The 23,371-nt window shown below is 44.1% G+C and overlaps 1 protein-coding gene across 7 annotated transcripts in view; it reads left to right on the top strand.

The window, feature by feature from the left end:
• Positions 1-557: 557 nt before the first annotated feature.
• myo9b (myosin IXB) overlaps positions 558-23,371 on the top strand; it is a 62,651-nt gene continuing 39,837 nt past the window's right edge. For 5 of the 7 annotated variants that reach the window (XM_066695350.1, XM_066695349.1, XM_066695348.1 and 2 more), the window contains exons 1-2: positions 558-1,097; positions 16,908-17,804. In XM_066695350.1, the coding sequence (XP_066551447.1) occupies positions 16,968-17,804 (837 nt within the window). In that variant the 5' untranslated portion in view covers positions 558-1,097; positions 16,908-16,967. The remainder of the gene's footprint in view (positions 1,098-16,907; positions 17,805-23,371) is intronic. The other 2 variants (XM_066695351.1, XM_066695354.1) reach the window with 1 other exon arrangement.

The following is a 23,371-nucleotide window of genomic DNA, read 5'->3' as shown; positions in this document are numbered from 1 at the left end:
GTGAAAGCTAAGTGCTGTCAAGATGTAGGGTTACAGACTAGGGCTACGGGAAAGGGAGCGAGGAGGAAATCAATCAATAATACCAGTATTAGTAACGCATACATATAGTAATATAATGAAGACTCAAAGTTGGTTTAAAAGTGCATTACAAGTTTGCTCATTACAACTAAGCTTTAAGTATGGGTGGGAGCACCATGAAATGAAGCACCATAGCTCAGATCCTCTAACAAATAAATAAATAAAATAATACATATTTAAAATCCTGTGTGTGTGATGTCAAGCACTCTTAAAGTAACAAAATAAACACATTTTCTGTGTAATACTTTGGAAAAAAACACGAATTTGAAGTGCTTTCACTTGAGAATGTGCCAGACATAATTGCGTAACAGTACCACGTATTATGTATTTAATTATCACAAAATAACATAATTATGAGGTGACTACACCTATATCTATATTTGGCACAATGTGGTGTCCCGGTGCGGAATTGTGCAGTGCTCTCCTCCACGCAGCAGAGGGCGCTGCTGAAGAAGCATGTGGCGGCTCATTGAGGGGGACGGCCGTGTGCCCGTAGCGCAGACGTCCGCAGGTCTGCGCGGGTCTGCACGGATCCACCAATGAGATGGTGGGATTCTGCAGATCTGCGCAGAACTGCGGACGTGTGGGCTTCACGAACGCGGTCCGTATTAAAAAGGCTTGCGGCTTTTTTTTTTTTCGTTTTTTTTTTCCTTCCCTTTTTTCTTCTTCAAGCCTCGCAGTCGACAGACAGAAAAGGGAGGAAGTGAAGGTCCCCACCGTTTCGAGCTACACTTTCAAATGGGATGTATATTTGACTAACTTTATAACTCGAGTTCCCCTTCCTTTTTTGTTTTGTTTTTTTACGAGCAGGCTGTTTCCCAGGGGGGTGGACTCTGTGTATAAATGGTTTTAAAAGCGGGGTGCGGAAAACTTTTTTTGGCTTCCCACGGTCACGATTCTGGGCACTCTGTAGTTTTGGGGCTTCGCGGAGAAAAGGAACTTGCAGATCTGTACCGAGCTGTGCGGCTTTCATCGACTGGGATTAAGTTGAGAAGAAGGACAGAAGAACATGAAACGAGGTGAGTATGTCATAGTAGTCATGCTGCCGAGTTCGAAACAAACGTTCTAGTTCGATTGTTCTTTTTTTAAGCTGGTAATTTACAGCCACCAACCGCTTTGGTGACCCAATCCATTTATTCAGGAGAGACGCCAAACAAAGTACACATGAAATAAGTAGTGCTGTGTGTTTGGTCTCGAAAGAAACGCGTGTGTGTGTGTGTGTAGTTTAAATAATAAGAACAAATAAACATCTACCAGCACGACATTATTATTAAACTGCTCTCTTTAGTGACTAGGCTAACCCAGGATGTTATTAAAACGTAATTACAATAACTTGCCCCGGGGACAGAGACTTACAGCACTGCCACCAATGAGAGGTGGACCGTGTTACTTGTCCCAGGCTCTCCTATGTCATTGGCTTGAGTTGTCTTTGTTGTGAGGGTACAGTAGTCTACCATATTTGGGGAAATGGCGAGAATGCAAAAGTTGTGATGCATGTCCTGTGGCAGCCAGGCAAGTTACACAAAATCCAAAATAACGCAGAAATGAATCGCTTTGAAATCCGGGGAGTAGGTTTTCCAAACGTTACAACGGTAACTTTCACCGACGTGCAGAGATGTGCTCTGATTTCCCTCTGTCATCTATTGATGCCTTTAAATCTGCATTACAGTCTACGTTGGTCTTCTTAAAACTGAAGTGCTTCTCTTTAACGGACAAAATAACCCCCCACAGATTGTCAGTGACGGATTTGGTTCTTTAAACCAGGTGAGACCAAACCCACATGAATGGGACAGAAATCAAGTGTAAAGCCATCGTTCCCGGGCCAGGTGACCTTTTGCTCAGCTGGGTTTATCACTGCATTCCTGTTGCTCTTTAATGTGTTAATGTAGCTGTCTTTCTGCTTTTTATTTGTTGGAAGGCTTTCTCAGTGAAACGTTTTCACAGGACAGCCCACTGACATGACAGTACATCCAGTTGCCCACCACTGGGTCGGCCTAAACGCTATTGGTTTGTGACCAAATTCAACCAACATGTTTTACATGACTCATTTTTTCAAACAGTACAGCCCTGGAAAAACCCAAGCAGCAACCAAAATGGTCTTCAAGTAGCAATCAAAAGTTAGTCGTAGGGGCTTTACGGTAGCTATTGGAATTGTGTGTGTGTATAGCTTGTGTATATATGTGTGTGTGTGTGTGTGTGTGTACAGTTATATGGTGGGTGTGTATAGCTTATATGTGTGTGTATAAAGTTTTGTGGGGGTTGCCTTTAAAACTTTGAAGGAGTCTCAATGTAAACTTGATGATTTGTTTTTGCCTGTTTCTTATTTTATTTGTGATTTAGTTTGAGGTCGCTCTTGTAGGCCATACGTTTGTTTTTTCGGGGGTTTATCTGTTAAAGCTGCGGGGGACATGTTTGTCAATCCTGCCCTGGTCTGCCTACTCGCCTGTTACGCATTTGGGAATAAACTAATGTACTGAATTGAGCAACTACTTTCAATTCTTTAATGACTTCATTATTAGTAGTAGTATGAGTATTGATGATGATGATTTGGGCTGGTGCCTTAAACCTAGGCGCCAACACACTTACTTCAGACTCTTACAAGCAGCTAACAAATTACTTTATATTTGAACCAAAAGAAAAATAGCAAAGTCTTCTATTTTCAGTAGTTATGGTCGTATTACAGAAATACTCGTTTTTATTGTGGCATTATTATTAAAACCAGTAGTAGGTAAGTATCAGTATGAAACCATTACAAATAGGTCACATTTGCTCTTGAATTTGTTCTCATCATCATTTTCACAATATGGTGGCTCAGAGTTTTACAGAGTGTGAAAACCAATATTGTCCTGTTCTGGGAAACTGATAACGCTTGAGCATCTTCTGATGAAGTCTGGAAGTAATCTACTACGTCTGTCATTTAAGCCTTTCCACTAAGCTTCTGCATACAGAAACAGAAGGTCTGATCAATAAAGATTTAGTTTTTTTTTTCCCTTCTTCTCCCCCCCCCCCCCCAACCCCCTCCTCCACATCATGGTTTAAGTTCCTAGAAAGGAAGTGACCATATGGTCTCTCTTTTAGAGTCTGCCTCGCTCAGACTCCTGCAGTGCCTGTCTTAAATTAAATCTGAGCAGTGGGTGATCCTGCGAGAGGCCGGGGGAACAACGAACCACTGAAGAAAGAAATGAGGGGACCCTTGCACATGCAACCCAATATAGTTAATTGTCCTATTACACACAGAGTGAAAAGAGCCGTCGTTCCTTTATCAGGCATAGATAACTGGCCTGCAGAGTTAGATAGAGGTTTGTTAATATCATCTGCGCTACTGATTGAGTTTTGCATGAAGTCTACCGGTGGCTCGGCTACCTTTCAGCTCACCGAGGGAACTCCGGTGTCCCGCGGTGAGTGATGGGAGTAGCAGTCTGTTACGTTTACATAACTGGTAAATTTGCTGGATTCTCACCTAATGCCTTTCTGTAACATTTTAAACTTTGCAAACTTCTAAAAACAAAGGCACGCAAACAGTTGCAGTGTTCAGTGTTGTTCACATGTTCCTGCCTTCCAGGATTAGAGATGACGAGATTTTTATTTTGTCTCATTCCATAAAGCGGGTTTCTTCATCTGTTATGTATCCGATGAGCAATTGCCCATATTTGGAATTTGCTTTAGAAAGTGTAGGGAGATGTTGAGATCTCCAAGTTGTAATTAAAGTGATCCTGATTATGAGTGATTGCAGGCAATTAGATTGTTCTTCCCTCTGACCTGTTCTAATAGATCTCTTTGAATGAAACGGGTAAAGGACAATGAAGTCTGTGCTTTTCAGTGTGTGTTCTGTTAGGGTTGTTTTATTGGTCTGATCAATATTGCAGCAAGCTGAACGCGTTGTAGTGGTAGTAGTGTAACTCTGTCCCGAGAGAGCAGGCAGGCCGCGCTGTGAGCTCTTCAAACTGCACCGCCGCGGAGAATGGGGAAGTCTCTGAGAGGACTTGCATGTGAATACGGATGTGGTTTCAGATCTCTGTGGAGATGGCCGGGCCGCGCGTGAGGCTGTGTAGCAGGAGCCGGCCATTAACGGTCCGCTGGGTTTCAGTGTTTGCATCACCCTGGGCCAAGAAGTACAGTCCGTCGGCAATCTCTGTAATGGTTTCAAAATGTGTGCCACTTCTGATGCTCTCCCACCCCCCCCTCCCGGCCCTGTTTCATCGAAGTCTCGCTGAGAAACTGGTGCGACGTTCAACAGAAGTGAGATTGAGCGATCTGAAATCACCATGTGCCTTGAACCCATGACTGAAGGATGCATGTCTGTTGAGAGTTTGAGATAATAGACTGATGAGGTTTTGCGACAGGTCTGTGCTAAGAGGAAGCAGGACGTCGCCTGCAGAGCACTGGGGTGGCTTTCGATTTCTTTATGATTTTAAAATGAGGTGCTACAGACTTTTACATGTGTGCAATCTGTGAGTAAGTCACCTAATCGTAATAGTTAGCAGTTAGCTTTTGTCTGTGGTTGTCTTAATGAATTCTTCAGAAGATAATAAGTGTGGTTTGTGTTTACACTCGGTGCAGAAAAAGTATCTGTTTTTGTGTATCTGGGAGGATTTGTATAGGTGTCCTATTCCATATTGTCTCCTGATCAGATCGTGTGTGGTGCCAGCCCAAAGGAGTTAAGGATCCCGTTCCCAGATCGTTGCTGATGTGGGATTCTGGGAGCCTTTTGACAGCGGGCCTCTCCTCCCCGCTGGCTGTAAGTGGATGAGGACATTTGTATTGTATATAGACGGTTCCCCAGAGCCGAGAGCACGTTTGGGTCTTTGTCTTGGTTCTGTAGCTGCATCTGCATCATCATGTGGTTCCTGCTGTTATTGAAGTACTACCATGACACGCTCCTTAAGAAAAATATCTGCCTGGAAACTGTAGTTGCTCCTGCTTCTGTTTATGATATTGTGCTAAAGTTTGTTGACCGTACACGCATTTCTGGAATCGCTTCACCTTGTTAGCATTTTTTTCTGTTGCTCGGGTGGCAGTCTCCTTTTGCTTTGCCATTTTAGTTTTTTTTTTGCGCTATTGGCTCTTGTGTTACAGCCCAGTCCAGATGCTGGGTAATTTGTACTTGTTACCTTATTTTGAGTAAATAATTTTGGGGCAGATTGTGAGTTAAGATTAATTTTAACCAGCTTTGCTGCTCGGCTTGATCGGCGCAGTGCGTCGGGGGTGAAACTGAGCTCACCTTTTTTAGATGGCCTGTTTATGTGCGACTGTGTGGTTTGTGGCGACCCTCCCTGCTGTTATATATCTGTAACAGCACGAGGCCATACGTTTTCTCAAAAGCAAACAAGAGTCTTGCACGCATCATTTTGTTAACTATGAATGACCAAGTACAGTACAGTGTTTTTTTTATTTATTTGACCTTTCCTTAGTATAGATCTCATTACAGCGGTGCAATAAATGAAACGTCAGTCTTACAATAGGATGTTACAGAGGCAGTGATTTTACGATTTATAAGTCAGACACAAATGTTTCCCTTTAACAGGAATTCCAGATGGATGTCATTACGTCCCTGCCAAAACTGCATGCAATTAAAACATGAAGCTTATTAAACACCAATAAAAGTACTTTGTTTTGTGCTAAATTACTGTACATGCCCCTTCAAAAGCTTATGCGTTGAGCAACATTAAACTGCTAATAGCTCGTCCTGTACTGCACAATAACAATGCAGTATTAATTATTATTACGAGCCAGGCCTCCCCAGGAGATCCAGCACAGTCTATATAAAAACACTTTATTTGACTGTGCAGCAGTAAACCCCCAAACTGGCTCGAGTCTTCGAAGCGAGGCCGAGAGACGCAGGGAAGACCGAGCGGGAGGAAAGTAGACGTTTCACAGCAGTTTCAGTTTTTCAGGATTTCCCCCCCGTCCGTCCGTTTTTAGAGAGAACACGCAGAGGCCTGTTTTCTTGTGAGTTGGCTTTAGCTGTGAAGAGAATGTTGTAATCGTGCAGCTTATTTCATTTCAGTGTTTTGTTTTCCCCAGTGCGGGGGTTATACTGGTCTCTGCAGTAGGGTTAGGTCTTGTGGGAGGGCCCTGCAGGACACATGTTGGGGCCTGTTTGTGTTGACCTCTTTTACCTGTCTCTCCCTCTAAACAAAAAGCAGACAAACAAGAGACAATGTTCCTCTGTCACAAACGAGCCAGCCAAGATGCTCGGACCTGACACTAGAGTGAGCGCAGTTTAACAGTGCGTCCCTGACCTTACGTTACGTCTTTTGCACCTGCATATAAATAAATAAATAAATAAATAAAAATGTCCGTCTCTCTGTATGAGTGTGTAGATCAGATATCATTGCGATGCTGCTAAAAAGAAGGCTGAAAAGAAAACAGAGAGGGGGTGGGCTGGGGGTGGCCATGGCACAAGCCGAGAAGTCAGAAGGAAATGCAACACGCAAATGTGATGGGTTCTACCATGCTTCTCCACAACAAATAAAGGTAACCTAGTAAGGCTGCTTTTCAGCTCCCAAGTCATGGCTTGTATTCCTGACAGGGGTGACTGACCTGGGGGGGGTGGGTTTGTCCTTTGCAGGCGTGTGCTCAAACTGACACGGACGGTATTGGTACAAGATGAAGGCAACAACAGCAGCTAAACACTTTACCAGTATTTCTAAGATGGCACTGATGGGAGACCTGCTTCTGTAAAATATAGAGTCATGAAACTCTGTAGGGTTAGGTACAGAAATCATCTCCCTAAAAAGAAAATGTTTAGCTTAGAACTGAAAGAACTAAAGTCTTAAGTCAGCCTTTTATAATGTCTTGAAACCTCTGTCCTCCCTGTTTGTAAACTAACAGGACACGGATTAAATGAACAGAGCCATAGAGACTTATTCTCACAAGGACTGCAGAGCAGTTAGACAAGAATGTTCAAGGGTGTGTCTTTCGGGGGGGAAAAAAAAAAAAGCTTTGACTATTGAAACCAACCAACCAGGGATCTGAAATTTGGTTTCCTTTCAGCCAGTGCGATTATTCTTTGTGGTTTGGGAATCCTAAAATAACTTTTCATATTTGCTAGAATGTACAGAATATCCCTCAAAATCAGATGGCCTAGATCTTTTTTTATGGCCTTCAAAACTACTACAGACTTTGGCAGTGCAAATGTCTTTCCTGGAAAAACCAAAAAGTATCAGGCAAACGAAACAACAAGTAGCCTAATATGTCAAGGCTAATTCAAATGAAATCTGAGAGAGATGGGAAAGTTTCTAGCATGGTCCTGAAAGATGTTCTGTGACGCTGGAAATCAAGTTATGCTAACCTTTGATTTTCTTTGTATATAGTGTGAAGGTTTTCTTTGGGTTTGAAGGCAGCTCACGGTAAATAAAAACACAGAAAATGGTCGAGCACTGACTACTTGTTCTGTAAATGCTTGCCTTCGAACTTCAGCCTTGGCTTTAGTAGATGTTGGAGGACTTTTCTTGGGGGTTGAGGGTGACTGTTCTTCTCAGATCCCTGACCTGTTGTCAACGTTAATCCCTGATTTAGCTAATTCCTCAGGAACTGGTCTGCTTGTCGGTGTGTGGATGGAGTGAGTGGTCATTGTCGGGCAAGTGTATTTTCAGAACTTCCTTCACTTCCGCTGACCTCCTTTGTGAATGACTTCACCGCCTGGTTGCGTGAGCCGTCCACTCCTGCCTCTTTCGTGGTCCGCAATAGATCTCTTGTCTTGTGAGGCTCCTGAGCCCAAGCCAACCAGGGTGGAATTGCTTGGCAAATGCTTGGTATGAGCCATCTGCTTAAAATGGTATTTAAGGACTTTGGGTTTCTTGCATACTTCTTACATGCTGCGTTTTACATTCGTAATACATCACGGAAACGCCCAAGAATGGTTTTACGCTGAGGGTATAGTGCTCGTCTTCTGACTAATGTCCCACACAGTAAAACCATGACAATAATTTTAAGACCAGATTTCACCTCAAAAACCCTACAGGACAAAGCAATTGGGTGTTTTGTAATTTTGGCATGATTGTCCCTCTTTTCCATGAAATCGCCCTATGGAATTATACCGCAGTTCTCCAAATCTTTAAAATGGGGCACTGAGACGCATTTGTGTGTATGGGGCGCTATAATACATATAAATTGATTGAAATTGAACTTTTTACCTTAGAAGGTGATGCAGTATACGAGACCTCTGCATTGTTTCCTAAGGATTATAACACCCCTCTTCACAGTTTGAAGGGGCCTTAGCGGGGTGACCTTAATTGTGTAAAGACTGTCCTCAATTTTGAATCGGAACCTGTCTAGTTTTGTGTTTGTCTTTACGTTTTACGATGACGTTCAGCATCTGCCGCACAGTTGGAAGGAATTCCAGATGACTCGGAGATCCAAAGGCACCGGGGTCTGACGGTCTGTAGAAGGCATTCATTGGGACCTAATAAACGTGACTTTTTAGGAGGCGTGGAAGATGCCCCTTTGAGAGCGATGCAAAGATCTGAAGGACCTGGGAGGGACGGCCTTCACCACAAGTTATTTGGCTTTAAGATCAGAAGGAAACTGTAAAATTAAGTTTGGAAGTGAATCAGGCTGATGGTTTACTTCCACTGAAACAGCCAGCATGGGTCGAGGCATGACTGAGAAATGGGTCACCCTCCAGACCAGGTTTACAATCGGAAGGGGGCTGCTTAATCGGAGTTCGTTACAGCGTGTGAGGTATTGTCATTAGTTGCTGGGCGGATTGTGACGACTGTGTGTGTTAATTACCGTTTGTTATTCAGGCTCTTTACAGTGGCTTATGAGTTATGAGCTGCTGTTAACTCTTGATGTGCCAGAGCTGGGCAGAAGGTGGTGTTCTGTACTCTAGACAAAAACATACGGACAAAAAGAAAGAACAAGCTTCTGTTCAGAGGTATTGAAAACACCCTAGCAATTTCACTTCCTTCACATGAAGCACAACGAGCCCTTCTGTTCTGTACGCTAAAGTGGAGGGTTTTCTCATCTAGGTGTGCTATTTTAAGATTGAGGCCTTATTGAAGTCTTCGCACAAGCTACAGTGGCAGCAAAACCCCAATAGTGACTTGGAAAATGGAGCGTTGTTTTTGTAATCTGTTTTTTTTTTTTTTTTTCCCCTTTGTGGACTGGGGCATTAGGTGGGTGGATCAGCCACTGTAGCAGGCTTATGTGCACAATGACTCTGTTCAATGATTTTGTGTGTGTGTGGGGAGGTGGGATTGTATTTCTCCTGCTTGGTAAACCTGGTGAAACAGTGGGCAGGAAGGTTAACCTGGCTACTCTTTTGGCTAAGCAGACACAACCTGTGGCCTTCAGTTGACCTTCTGGTTGAACATGAGCTCAGAGCTCCACCCTAGTGCTTATACACCGGTTTAGATAAACCGCGCTTTGGAGAACTGCTTGAATAATCAAAGCCTTTGAATCAACAGTGCACACAGACATCACACTGTTCATTTGGTGGCTTTATCAGATGAGAAAGAACTGCGTAGAGAACCAAAAAAAGGGAAAAGCAAATGCACCTCAGGTTGGATTTTTAATTGTTTTGGGTGGATGGCACATACTTTGGCCTGTCATCTTCAGATTAGTCACATTCATGGGATTCAGACGAGTGATGGGAAGGGGGATGAATCTAGCCTGAGAGATCGTGGCCCAAAACCGAGGGTGTGTGCAGCGTTCTCGCTGTGATTTGCCATTCCCTGCTCTATGTGCATTGGCAGGCTTTGCAGTGACACTGGCCCTGAATTCACACAACTTTGTCTGGAAGGGTGGTGTCCAGGATTAATACCTGCTTGAATACATAAGCTCTTCCATCTTATATATATATATATATATATATATATAAGAAATATAAAATAATATATTGTCTGGCTGGAGAAAGAGAGGGAGAAGGAGAGCTGGAGCTTAGCGTCTGTCAGTGGCGGAGTGGCTATTCTTGTGCCACAAAGGGATCATGTGTCTGTGGGTGTTTTTTCAAGTGGCCCACATGAGCGCCCCAGCACAATGTCGCCTCTGTCTTCCTCCTTGCCTTAGCTTCCCCTTTCCCTCTTCCTGATTTCTTCACCCAAACGCGCCGAGCTCTGCGTTTCCCTGCCTTGGGTCCCAGCCGTCTCACTGAGGGAAAAGGACGCACAGAGGTCGTGGCAGGCCGTGCTGGCCGTGTCAGCACTGAGGGCCTGAGCTGCAGGGCCTTGGCTTCGTTTCCCCTTTTTCTTAAGAAAAGAAAAGAGAAGAAACTGAAAACACATATATCCTCATTGAGAAGTGTTGTCCTTTTCTCCCCTCCGTCTTTGTACGGCCACCAGTGGGAATCGTAACTCTTATTTGCTAGACCACCAGCACATTTGCCAGTGCAGTTGTTCGAGCTGAGCAGTCCAGCTTTGTGCTGGATACAACCCAGGCCTGGATTGTACCATATGAATCAACATACTCTGAGGTCTGTCCCGTCTTGGAGTGTTTTGCATACATTTGCATCGAATCATTGTGTTCAGGCGATGTGTGCCTGGAGCCAGGTCTCTGTGGTTATGGGAGATCCAACATAGACCTAAAACTAGATTCCGATCAAGATGAAGGCTTTTATCTCCCACTACAAACGCAAACTGCAACACTTATGGTCTACACTGTCCACACACTTCCCTTGGCAGATTTGTTGAGGCGTTCATTAGTCGATGGCAGGGTTCTGCTGTAGGCAATATCTGATTCTACCAGGGAAAACCCGGATTATGGTGATTAAAGGAAGATCAAGCACAGAGAGCCATGCAAAATGCCTGTTCTGTATGACCTAGTGAGAACCAAACATGTGTTCTAGCTAACTATACATGCTATTGTATACTTGTAGTAAAGAATTTTATCTTTCTAACATCGCCTATGTACCTCAGTGCTGCGGAGTTGCATTCTTCTGGCGATACCATCTGAATGTGGAAATTTGGCATCTGGACAGAATTACTGAGTTGTGCCACATGTGCAGCAGAAGCAGGAGCATGGGGTGGGGGGGTACAAAATTGGGGAGCTGCTGGCAGATCTGCTGGATTACTGTCCTGCTGTGTAAATAATAAGAAGGATGTTTTATGGTGAATTGCTTAATTGATGTTTTATTCCTGGGGATAAATAACTAGTGTGCCACACACAGTCTGCCAGCCCATTGTCTAAATATTAGCCTGGCCCTTAGTGTCTGGGGCCTGGATACTGCTGTATTAATGGGTACTGAAACTGAATGTGGTGCCAGAGTTTGCCGACAGTATTTGTAGGCTGAGATCTTTAGGACACGTGTTGTTGCAGTAGTAAAGTGTTCCAATCTGCCAACTGATTGGGTGTTATACAGGAGATTGTCAGACATTAACTTTCAGATGTATCTTGCACCTGATGCCAGATGGATTGAGACAGGTTTGTGTTTTACTGGTCAGTCTGAGATCTGTGGTATTGAAGCTGCCCTCAGCCCTCACAACTTCTATGGCTGAAGGGAAAGACTTATTATTCTGGGAAGTTTATTTACCAAAAGAGGAAAGATACTTCGGAAACCATGTGGGCCAAATTTCAGCATCACCTTGGTTTCGGTCACACAGAAAAAGCACCGGTTTGATTTATTAGTCGGAAGAGAGTTGCAGGGAACTGAATGGAATAGCCTTCTTGCCCCGTCAGACTTCATGCCAGCAAACGACTGCAGCGTCTGCTAAAAGAGTTAGTGTGCTCTTAAATTTAGGTATTCCTAAAACGTAGGAAGGGTTTTGGTTATGGCCACAGGCCCTGCTGTTATTCAGACCAAGTTGGATTGTGTTTCTACCCCTTAAAGAGTCCAGGGCTGAAGCTAATTTAGCACTGCATTGCTGTTTGTTCCTCCGGGACAATGAGTTGGGACTGAGTCCAAACATTGTTCATTGCCAGTACAGTACAGTGTAGAATAATTCTTATTTTTTTCTTTTTAAATAATCCCTGGTTCATACTTACTGCATACTTCAGTAGCTCATTTGTCTGTGGTTTTATTAGGAATAGGATGTGGTTTAGTCTCCTTAATTGCACTTAGCCCGCCTCCTCTGCACTCAGACTGCGTCTCTTTGTAATCTAATCAGGCGCAGGCTATGGCAGCTTTTTTCTATCCCAGTATAATGATATGGTGTTGATGGCATTTATTTATTAAAGTCTTGGAGGAACAAGTCTCTTAATCTAATATGATGAAGGTAAAATTGGATCAAAATATATATTTTTTTTTCTCCAAAAATGGTCACCTACCTGCAATAGCATTGATTCAAACCTACATCCAAAGTGAGTCCTGCAAGTACTGCTGACGCTGCCATTTCTGCTTTAGGAACAATGTCCAGACAGACGAGTTTGCAGTTCTTTCAGTGCCCACACACTCTTCTGCTTTAGTCTCTGGTCCTGCCAGCTGTGTATCTCTTGTGTGTGGAACCGACAGGGTGGCTGTCCGCACGGGGACGGCAAGTCTGTGGAAGAGATGGGTCTTATGGAGCAAACTTGAAACTTGCAAACCTCGGGCTGTGTTCCAGTGATAGACTAAAGATTTGAAAGACTATCATTCATAAATATATAAATGATTACATCATGTGTTTGCAGATTGTGTAAGACTGTGGACTGGCTTTCTGGTTCTATTAACGCCACAGTTTATATATAGAGATGTAAATGGGTTTAAGATTAAGTAGGGTGGCATTTCCTGGTTTGCATCAGAAGCTGGTGACCAATTTCCTGCACTTGCCTTGTATTAGTAGTGCATTCCCAAAGCAGGAAATGTGCAACAGGATCAAACCTTCCCAGAAGTCCTTGCAGATGTGCTCCCTTGTGGTGCCAACCGAGATCAGTAGCTCTTCTCAGCTGTCAACTAGTTACAATGGCTCACACCTCACATGATGCCCAGGTGTGCTGAAGTGCACTGTTGAGGAACTCTTTAAAAGGATTTTGCTAGACTTAACTTTGTGATTAGTGACCGCTGCTATCAGTAAATCTATGAACCGGCATTAGTCATTTGTGACTCCAAAGATTCTTGACATCCCGAACTTGCTGCATTTGGCTTTCTTCCCCACCCCCAATTAAAAAATAAGAAAAGGTGGTGTTTTGATTGGGCCTAGTGTATATGACTGACTGGACTTCAGCTGTGTTTTTCCTCTGTTTTTGCAGCCCTGATTTTTCCACTTTGGGTGCGACTGGTGCAAAGGAAATGATTTGTCTACATTTGTTTTAACAGTGACTAACCAGTGAGTTGTTGTCAGGAGCAAGAGATGTCATGGCATTTACAATGACGCAACCCTATTTTCCAGCCAGATTTGTTGAGGGTAGATGGGGGGGGGGGGACCTGTAGGACCAGGGGGCAAACTTATTTCATATCCATAACCGGTTTGTTCTGGAATGTGACATTTTTGTGTTGAGGTGGCGCTTTAAATTCCATGTCTAACATGGATTAAAAACCAGTTGTTTTTAAGGCACTTTTTATTTTTCCTTTCTCTTCCTCTGCCTTTTTAAGAGTAAAAGCAAACACAAGCATTAGGTTTCCAGATTAACTTTGAGCTCATTATCTCTGTCACTTGAATTTTTGGTCTCTCTACCTTTGAAGGGGCAGAAGGTAGGAATTCCCATTTTGTGTTTCTAGATGTTGCTCTGCATGTCCATGAAACTGTTTAAAGAAGCAGTGATCTAAACTGGCAAAAGGGGCTATAATCGGGGTATTTTTTGTGGTTTCAGGTTTTGTTTTGTACTCAGTCACACACACACACACACACACACTCTTTTTTTTTTTTTTAACGAAGCCAATTACTTACCCAGTAACACACAAGGCTTATAAGTGAGTACCAATGGCCTGGTTCAAGGGTAGTTTTCATCCACTTTTTAAATGGTGATAGTTCAGTCATAAATAAAACATGATAGAGGTTTGTGCAAAATAATAATTCGGGTCAGACTAGATTGAAATAACCTGGCCTACAGATAGGGTTAGACTGTAGAATATTCTAGAATCACTAGAATTGAAGTTAGTGTTTTCAGAATGACACAAATTTGAACAGGTGGTATAAGGACCTTGCAGCGATCCACTTTGTCCGTTTCCTCAGGGAAATACGGGAATGAAAGCATCAGTTTGTCAGTATTGGTTTAGTAATTGAAACTTGGAAACAACACTGGGTTATCGTTCATCGTTAATTAAAACTCACCCCCTCCCCGGGGGGGAGGGTGGGGGGGAATCCCATTCTTGATAATCGCTGCAGTAGGAAAAAAAGTAGAGATGGACTTTAATTTCACAACAGCTCGAGGCTTTGTAGTAGTTTTGTCACTTAATGAGCCAGGCGGTGCCTCTCAGATTACAGACGGTGCAGTTCTTTCATTCCCAGCCTGCAGGGAGAAGCCGGTGTAAACCATGAAGTGTCCCAATCTGCTTGGCATGTGGAGTTTCACTTCCACATGGAACCACCGAGACCCACATGCTTCCGAGACGTAGAACGAAACTTCTGTTTAATCCAAATTGTCTTTTATACCCAGCTAATGCAGTCCTGCCTAAATCCTAGTAATCCGCCAAAGAGATAGAGGGTCCAGTGGTTTATTTTTATGCAGTAGAAGATTTTTTGATGCATTGTGGTAGCTCTTAAAAACAGCTGAATAAGAGAAATGGCAATAGAAAGTAGCACTAAAAATAGTGTAGCTGTTTATCACAAGCTACTGATTGTGTGGGATTTTTTTTTTTCTTTTTGGTGTAGGAGGAGTTTTGACCGCTTCTCGCACAGTTTCTGTTTGTCATCTGTGTGCAGAGTTTCCGATTTACTTTTCACGTACGGTTTCGTAGATCAGATGACATACCTTCAGTTATTTTCAGCCATATATGAGAATGGGATGTACCTCCCTGCTAGTGGTTCACCTCCCCGGAAATTTGTACTTGTGTTTGGGAAAGATCAGACGGGACGTGGCGGTTGGGGGGAGGGCAAGTCAAGATAAGTTAAAAGAGAAGTAACTCGAGTTCTAATTGTGACTTGGGCGCTAGAATAAAAATCCCCTTCTGACAAATCTGAACCAGAAATGAAATTCCCTAACCAATATTTATGGAAGTCCCTAACAAACCAGCATAAGTGATATCGGAAGACGGCACATGATCATCTTCTTTAAATATCAGGAAGAGAGACTAGAAGAAGGCCTACTACACCTTTTAAGGCCTTGGGGACGTTTTAATTGGGTACAAATGTGACGGCCAGCTCTGGTATAAGGTAGGAGCACTTGAGACAAATCGGGTGTGCCGGGTGAAAAATAAGAACGCCAGGACGGAAAGTGTCTCTGTACACACATTCACAAAAACGGGAACTAATGCTATGCACATTGGGGAACCGATTCGACTTGTAGTGAAATTAATGTGAAGGTGTGTCTTTGGTCAAGGGGGACCCCAATTCTGAAATCAGGAACTTGGACTTGACTACGCTGGAAAGAGATGTGAATCTGCTTGTCAACAACCTCGACCTTAACCTTTAGTTTCTTAAATATTATTTTGCATGTGTTATTTTGCTGCCGAAATGGTATAAACTCTGCAGTCCTCCGTTAACGTTGCTGGAGAGAAGGGATTGCTCTGTCAGATGAAGTGGGGGTTGCAGTAGCTTTGCCTGGCTTGTGTTAACCACAGTTTCCTTTGCTTACTGTTGACTGCCTCGCTTTGTACTCTGCAATCTCTTGTTTGATAAGTGCAGATAAGCATGGCCTTGTGTGCCCTTGCTGATGGCACAATCAGTCTGGGTTTAGGCACCCTGGGGGTGGGAGGGTAACAAACAATCGGAATAGCAAGCATCTGATTTTACGTAAGATGGTCTTTCCTCTTCTCTGGAAATCTTCCCTGTGCTCTGCAATGCTTAGTTATTCCAGTGACTGGTCTGTTTGTTTTTTGGTTTCTTTCAGTTTGGTGGCCACTGGCACTCATTTTATCCCCCTCTTCAACCCTCTAGGTCACATCTTCTTTGATCAGATGCGCTCTTTCTCCCACCATAACTTCAGTCCGTGTGTGACACCTCTTGACCTTTTGCTTTGCAACCAGTATTACTTGTTAAGTTCCCCCAAAGAGAGGGAGCCAGCGCACAGATCAGTGTATATGTGAGTGAGTCAGCCATGTGTCATTTAGGATTCAGGTTAGAGGTTTATCAGCCTGTAGTATCTGATCATCTTAACCAATTTATTAGATTTTGCTTTCCGAAATGCAGACTTTGAAGTTGAAATACTCAAATGCACCGAGTCCAGTCAGACAACATTTTCCAATTTGCATGCTTTAATATGACACAAGGCCAATCTCATCAGCCGGAAGTCTTGCAAGTTATGTGTTCCCCTCTGTGAAGCGATTCATTGATTATACCAGAGAAATTCCTGTTTCAAAGCCCTATCATACGGTTTGTTTATGGGTAGTGATGTAAAGGCCACATTTCTGAATTCCACCGAGACGGCTATGTTTTGCTTCAAACAAACAGCGGCCTGGTTTTTGTAAACATGTTCTGAAGAACAGGAACTGCAATAATTAAGTTGCTTGTTGCAGTAAATTATACATACGCGTGTGTGTCTATATATTTGTCTTTGTGTGTGTTAAATATAAATACATTAATTCGCATACAAATCTGAACATCCCCTTACTAGGAGCTCTGTGACATAATGGCCACATGTGGGTCAGAAAATTGTTTAGTTCATCTCCGTTCTCTGGAAATGACGCACAGAATGGGAATATTTAAATAAACAAGGAAGAGGCTGCCTTGTCCCCTGCTGGCATTTCTGTCTCAGAGTTGAGCTGGGTTTCCAGCGAATTCTCCGTTCCCCTTTTTCTCCTTTGCTCTTTCAAGAGCGCTGTGTACGTAACCAATTCCCATCTTCCCTCACGCTTTCTTCTGCTTTCCCCCCAGGTGCTAGATGGTGAGCCCCAAGGAGGTGCGTTATGCTGAAGCACACCTACGTGCGTCAGAATGAGTGTCACAGATGGCGAGGGGGCAGTTAGCCAAGACGAGAAGGCCTACTGTCTGCAGATATACCCCCGGCTGTCCTTGCAGACTGCACCATGCTGCACCCTCAGGGTCAAAAAGGAAGCCACCGCCGCCACCGTCATCCAGGACGCGGCAGCCTGCCTGTCTCTGGACGCCTCCAAGCGCTACGTGCTGGCCGAGGTGAAGGAGTGCGGCGGGGAGGAGTGGGTGCTGGAAGCCAACGACCTCCCCGTGCAGAGGGTGCTGCTGTGGCCCCGCAAAGCGCAGGACCAGCACCCCCAGAGCGACGGCTACTATTTCCTGCTGCAGGAGCGCAACCGCGACGGCTCCATCCTCTACGTCCAGCTCTCGGCCGCCTGCAAGGAGAAGGAGGCCCGGCGGCTGCTCGCCCGTGGCTTCCTCCCTCCACAGCAGGAGAACTGTGACGACCTGTGCAACCTCCCCCTGCTCAACGAGGACGCCATCCTGGACAACCTGCGCAACCGCTTCCAGAAGCACAAGATCTACACCTACGCCGGCAGCATCCTCATCGCCATCAACCCCTTCAAGTTCTTGCCCATCTACAACCCTAAGTACGTCAAGATGTACGAGAACCACCAGCTGGGCAAACTGGAGCCCCACATCTTCGCCATCGCCGACGTGGCCTATTACACCATGCTGCGCAAGCACGTCAACCAGTGTATCGTCATCTCCGGGGAGAGTGGCTCCGGCAAGACCCAGAGCACCAATTTTCTCATCCACTGCCTTACTGCCCTCAGCCAGAAGGGCTACGCCAGCGGAGTGGAGAGGACCATCCTGGGGGCTGGGCCAGTGCTTGAGGTAAGAGTCCCATGAGATGTCTTAAGTGTTCGTGGCTGCAAATGTACTTGATTTCCCCTATAAGAGTTCTTGGCTGTTTTCTGTGAAATCACACTGGGACTGAGGTCGCGTTTCCTATGCGATACCCGGGGCTTTGTTCATTTTGGCATGGCATTGCCACGGTAATCACAGGGCCCTGGTTGGACTGCATTTAGACTGTCCTGTCTAGCATCTTAAAGAGCGAGTGGCCAGTTTCTGTGGTATTGAAGGCCTCTCTGACGTCAATGTTGGTTTCCAAAAAAAGAAGAAGCGAAACAAAAGATATAGGAAGTATCGCTTTTAAAATAAATAATAAACACCTCTAAAATGCTTTAGGAGCCAAAGGAACAAGTAGTTCAAATGAGATCCAGAATGAAACGTACACAGACAAGTTCTATTCAGCTTTGTCTGCAACAGATCTGGGCCTGAGATTAATTTCTTTTACAAGCCCTGTGGCAAAATTTAATAAAACAATGCTATTCAGTACACCAACACCAGTGCTGGATTTTAGCTGACGTCCTGTGCTTTGCAGAGTTATAGAAGGGTTTCATGACCAGACAAGTTTTTTTGATAGACGTGGCACATCTACCAACGAAGTAATGCGCCATGCGTCACAGGAGAGAGGATTGGGGACAATTGGGAACACGTTGTTGTTGTCTTCTAAGGTCTACAGGTAGTTTTTGCTTTAGTTCCCTTTAATTCTGGTGAAAGACTTTACTTTCACACTTCTATTTGGCCAGTTTCTCTTTTCTCCTGATAATCCCTGTGCATAAGATAGATGGCCTGGTGTGTCCCCTTCTTACAGTGGAGGAATATTGCAGAGGTTGTGATCATTGAAGCAAATAGTGTCTGTGCCTTCTTAGTTATTCCATGGAAACGAATACGATTAAACACTGAACTCTTATTTTGATCTCACCTACTCTGGATACTGTGCTACTGTTAGGACAATCTGATGATCTGGGAGATTGATGGCTTGGCCTCCAGTCAGAGAGCAGTCATGATTTTCAACATCATGGTTATAATTAACTGTCTGTTGTGCCAGTCACTGAACGTCCTTGTCCTGTCTTTCGGGGAGATGCAGAGAACCGGGTCTTGTTCTAAGTAACTCTGCAGCTGCACTTCCTGATGCCAAAGTTCACCCCGAGTCTCGGTGGATTAAAAAAAACATCCTCTGTTATCAGTTAGTCTATGTACACAAGCCGTGTATAATAGTGTTCCCAGTGTAAGGTGGCTTAGAATGACCCTGTGGAGAATCAGTTCTGTCTTTGAACAGGAAGGGACTCTTACACCAGTGTACTTGGAAAAACATCACACAAGTTTGGTATTCAAATTATGTATATTTCTGATAATGGTGAGATTGTATTTCTCCTATTGATTTAAGACTTCTGGACTGGACCGTTTTGTGAATTACAGTGAATGGCAACCACCTGGCCTGTTTGTTTACACGCTGTGCGGAGGTGTGCTGCACGCTTATCAGATCATGCCATTGCACAAGTGGGTTAATGTGTATTTTTTTTATTTATTTTTTTTAGTCTAGTGCACTGGCACTATTCAGATGGTTTGTTCAGCAGGAGGGTGCAGCAAGGAGGGTGCAGCAGGGCTGAGATCAGATAAAGGCGCAGGGCTCAAACCACTCCAGCAGAAGCTCAAGACTGACACTGTAGCTCCCCAGTGCATTGTGCAACTCTCCTGCAGTGTGTGTGTTTTGCGCTTGAGTATGACTTCAGCAAAGAGGAATCTACGTTGAATGGCAGTTCCTCTGTGAGGCAGGATCCTGTCCTTGTGCTTTGGTTAAGTTTAATGTACTGATCATTCGGCATCTGCATTCTACTGCACAGGTGAGCAGAAAGCAGAACATGCTTCTCTTTGGTCTTTCGTTTTTTTTCATGCTTAAAAAGCATTTTGTTCTCTACAACATGACCTTTCAATGCATGTTGCATCAAACCGAATTGGATCTTGGATCACTTGACTAGGAACTGTCTGGGAGGGGCGAGAGCGCTGATAGGACGAACCTCTCCCCGATTCAATGCTCCAGTTCATCCCAGAGGTGCTCTATGGGGGTTGAAGTAGACCTGCTGTCCTTGGACTAATGCTACTCTCCCAGCTTGCCCCTGCTCTATCAGATCTTACATTTTATTTTCCTGACCATTGTGATAATAATAATAATAAGAATAAGAATAATTTAGTCACCGTTTAATATCCATTGTAATGCAGCGAGGAAGCGCCTTACATTTTATTGGCATGGCCTTGTCCAAAAAAAGAGAACTAAGCTTGGCTTAGGCCTTTTTATGGTTAGCCCCAGATGTGTTGGAAGTGACCAATCTATTGGGATAGCCTAGGAATTCCTCAAGGAGCAGGGAGAGTGTGTGTGTGTGTGTGTGTGGGTGGGGGGGGTTAAAATAGATGTGCAACAACAGAGTTCCTGCTCAGTACAGACCTTAAGAATTAAACAAATGTCCTTCCTACAAACTGTCCTTCCTCCAGAATCCAGACTGTGCATGCGATCCTGTCTGTGCCTTCATGATTGGCTTGCTTGCTCTCATGCGCTCGCGCTCTCGCTCTCTCTCGCGCTCTCTCTCTCTCTCTCTCTCTCTCTCTCTCTCTCTCCCTCTCCCTCCCTCTATCATGTTTTTTCTCTTTCACCTCATCACACAGTTCTACTTCAGTTAAACAAAACTAAGGGGAAAGAGCAGATTTTTCATGTTTTTGATTTAGCATGGATTTTCCCAGCTTTATCACAATTTTAAGGTTCGTCTTTAAAGACTGCTTTGGCTTAATGGATCCCAGCTTTCATTCTAATGCCAGTTTGGCAAGCGCTGCCACAGAAATGCTCCAAACAGAAATGACAAACTGGCTTGAAGGAATAAAATAAATGAGACCATCCCTGGACTCAAAGCACCATAAAGAAATTAATGATAAATGCTATGCTACAGTGGAATTACTTGCCAGCACAGATCTTTACAACGAAGAGTTTGTGACCTATGATATTTACATGACAAAAATGTTTAATAGGTTACAAAAAAATCCAAGACATTACAAAGCACTCCAAGCATTTGCTGAAGTAATAATACACTTTGTTTTTTTTCCCCATGTCGTTTTTTTTTTTTTTTTTGAGCCGTGCCACTCTGGTCTCGGCTACAGAAGATTATAAAGCAAGCTTTATAGAGGGTTGGAGGCCCCTGCCATGCCTGTCTTTTTAGGCCTTATTACAGACTGCTCTATTTCTCCATGCTTGTGGTCTGTAAGTCAGTCTGTGGGGTTGGCATGAACAATTACTGGGTTCTGTTTCCCATTCCCAGTGCCCACAGAGACATGCGGAAGGCCCAAGCACGTATTAACCTTCTCCTATCCGAGTGCGCGTGTCTGTACAAATGAAATCCATCTTATAGGGCATGAAATGAACTGTTTGAAGAGTTGGAACTGGTAATGGTAAAAGCCAGGTGGGGGTGGGGAACCTCATTCCATCAAATGGGATTGAATGTCTTGGCCTGCTTAGGGCTGTGGTCAGGGCATCATATTTTTTGGGGGGGCTGGGTTCATGTGCCTGGAGCTTTGTGTTTCTGCGATCGGCTCAGTCACAGGTCAAGCTGCCGCCACCACGTGCTCCCTGGACTGCCTCAGGCTGCCACTCCCCAATTTCCCTTTCTTCTCTGCGAAAGGAAGTAGATGAGAGGGGAGAGGGCATGTGAGGGCATGTGACGGCACAAACCACGCAGGAGAGACAGCCTGAGCTCCTCACTACAGCTCTCCCAAGCTGCCTGACGAGGAACGTTTATGGCTCCCATAACTTGCAGAGTTGCTGTGCAGTGCCAAAGAATACCTTGGCACGAAGGCCCAAACAAATCCTATATAAGGATGTTTGTATGTATGTTTTGTTTTTGTGGTGATTTTTAGTTTTTTCTTGAGAGCTGGAGTTTGCGTCGGGGCCCGTGTGCTCGGCGCAGACTCCAGCAACTTGGGCAGGTGTTATAAAGCAGTTTATTGTTGTCTCCATCTGTTAGGGCAACTTGAGCCGCACGGTTTCCCTTTACCTTGATGTGCAGCCGCAGTCCATTGTTTCCGTTTCCCGGCGGGAAGCCCATCTGGTCCTGAAAGCTGCCCAAAGCTTCCGACTTGCATCTCTACCTGTATTGAAATACTACGATGCCCCATTGAGTTTAAGATAAAGGGGGACTTTGACCAGACCCGTTTTTAAAATGTAGTTTTGTGTTTTGTTTTTTTTGCCATGACAACGTCGTTAACGCTCCCACAAAGAGCCCATGGATTTCAGATGTAATATTCTGGTTTTTGGATGGCTGGGGACAGTTTAGCCTACTCCTCCATTACTTAGTCTGTTTGCCAGGATAGTCTAGCAGCAGCCACTGCTTTAGCAACACGTATACAAATAGTCTTTGTTTTTGTGTTTGTTTGTTTTTTTTTTTTTGTGGGGGGGTGTATGTGCCTCCCAACCCTCCCCCTCATATAAAGACGTTTCAGACATTGGCTTATGTCCATTGTACTGTAAGCTGTCTTGAGGTCTATGACCCATAAGCAGCTCTGTGTCTGAGTGCTGTGGAGAACACATGGGTGCCAGCCAGGACCCTCTCTGTACAAACAGATCTCCCTGGAAGCTGCTCCATTGTTAGCGTTGCACTTTATGACGTATAGGTCGTGGGTCCATTTACTCACTTGGGACTAAAAAAAAAAAAAAAACCAAGTACGCAATTGATAGCCGCTGCCCATTTTGCACACGCCGGTGACATCATGGCTACAGAACATCACATGGCTTTTTTTACACGTGGTCTGCTTCAATCAGAGCAGGTATAAAATGTTGCTCGTTTGCATTTTTTCAGGTTTTTGGATAAAAACTATATTTCAGCATTTCACAACAGTCTTGGCCTGCACCACGACTTCACTTATGTGCCGTTTTATTTTCTCTTTGAGCTCTACTTCTGGCAGTGGGGGAGAAAAAATAAAAACCAAAAAAGTTCACCTCCAGAAAGTGCATCAGATTGGGTACGATGGCCTTTGTCAGAATGAAGATTAATTGAGTGCTAGTGAATGCATGATTTAATCCCATGATTTATATGGAAAATATGTGCAGTTAAAATTAGAGAACATGATTCACTTTACAAATAATGAGACGTATATTTTGCCACAGGGTACACGCCTGACACTCAATATGTGGAGTCTAGCTTTTGCCGACCGAAAATATAGAAGAAATGTAACCCAGACTCGCTACTGTGACGACGTGCATTAAAATCTGTTGATATAATGTCGTTGAGAAATATGTGGCATTTACTGACAAACTTGGAAGACTGAAACCCTTTGTTTTAATTGTTACTCCCTGCTGATGTAAAACAAAATACAGTTCTGTGCAAAGGCTGAACACCGAGTTAAGAGTGTTGTGTATTTGGTCAAAACCACACTGGAAAGTATTGCATTTCTTTCTGTAAGTGATCTCGCATGTTCTGTGAACGTGTTCTGCTTTCACTGCACTGAAACCAGAGTAAGTCCGATTTGCTCCATTTCCAAAATATAACTCCCCTCACTCAAAAAGCCTTTATTGC

This window comes from Amia ocellicauda, chromosome 22 (assembly GCF_036373705.1).
Source record: "Amia ocellicauda isolate fAmiCal2 chromosome 22, fAmiCal2.hap1, whole genome shotgun sequence".
Lineage (NCBI taxonomy): Eukaryota > Metazoa > Chordata > Actinopteri > Amiiformes > Amiidae > Amia > Amia ocellicauda.
The sequence above is the reverse complement of the archived record's forward strand: the minus strand, read 5'-3'. Positions and strand labels throughout refer to the sequence as shown.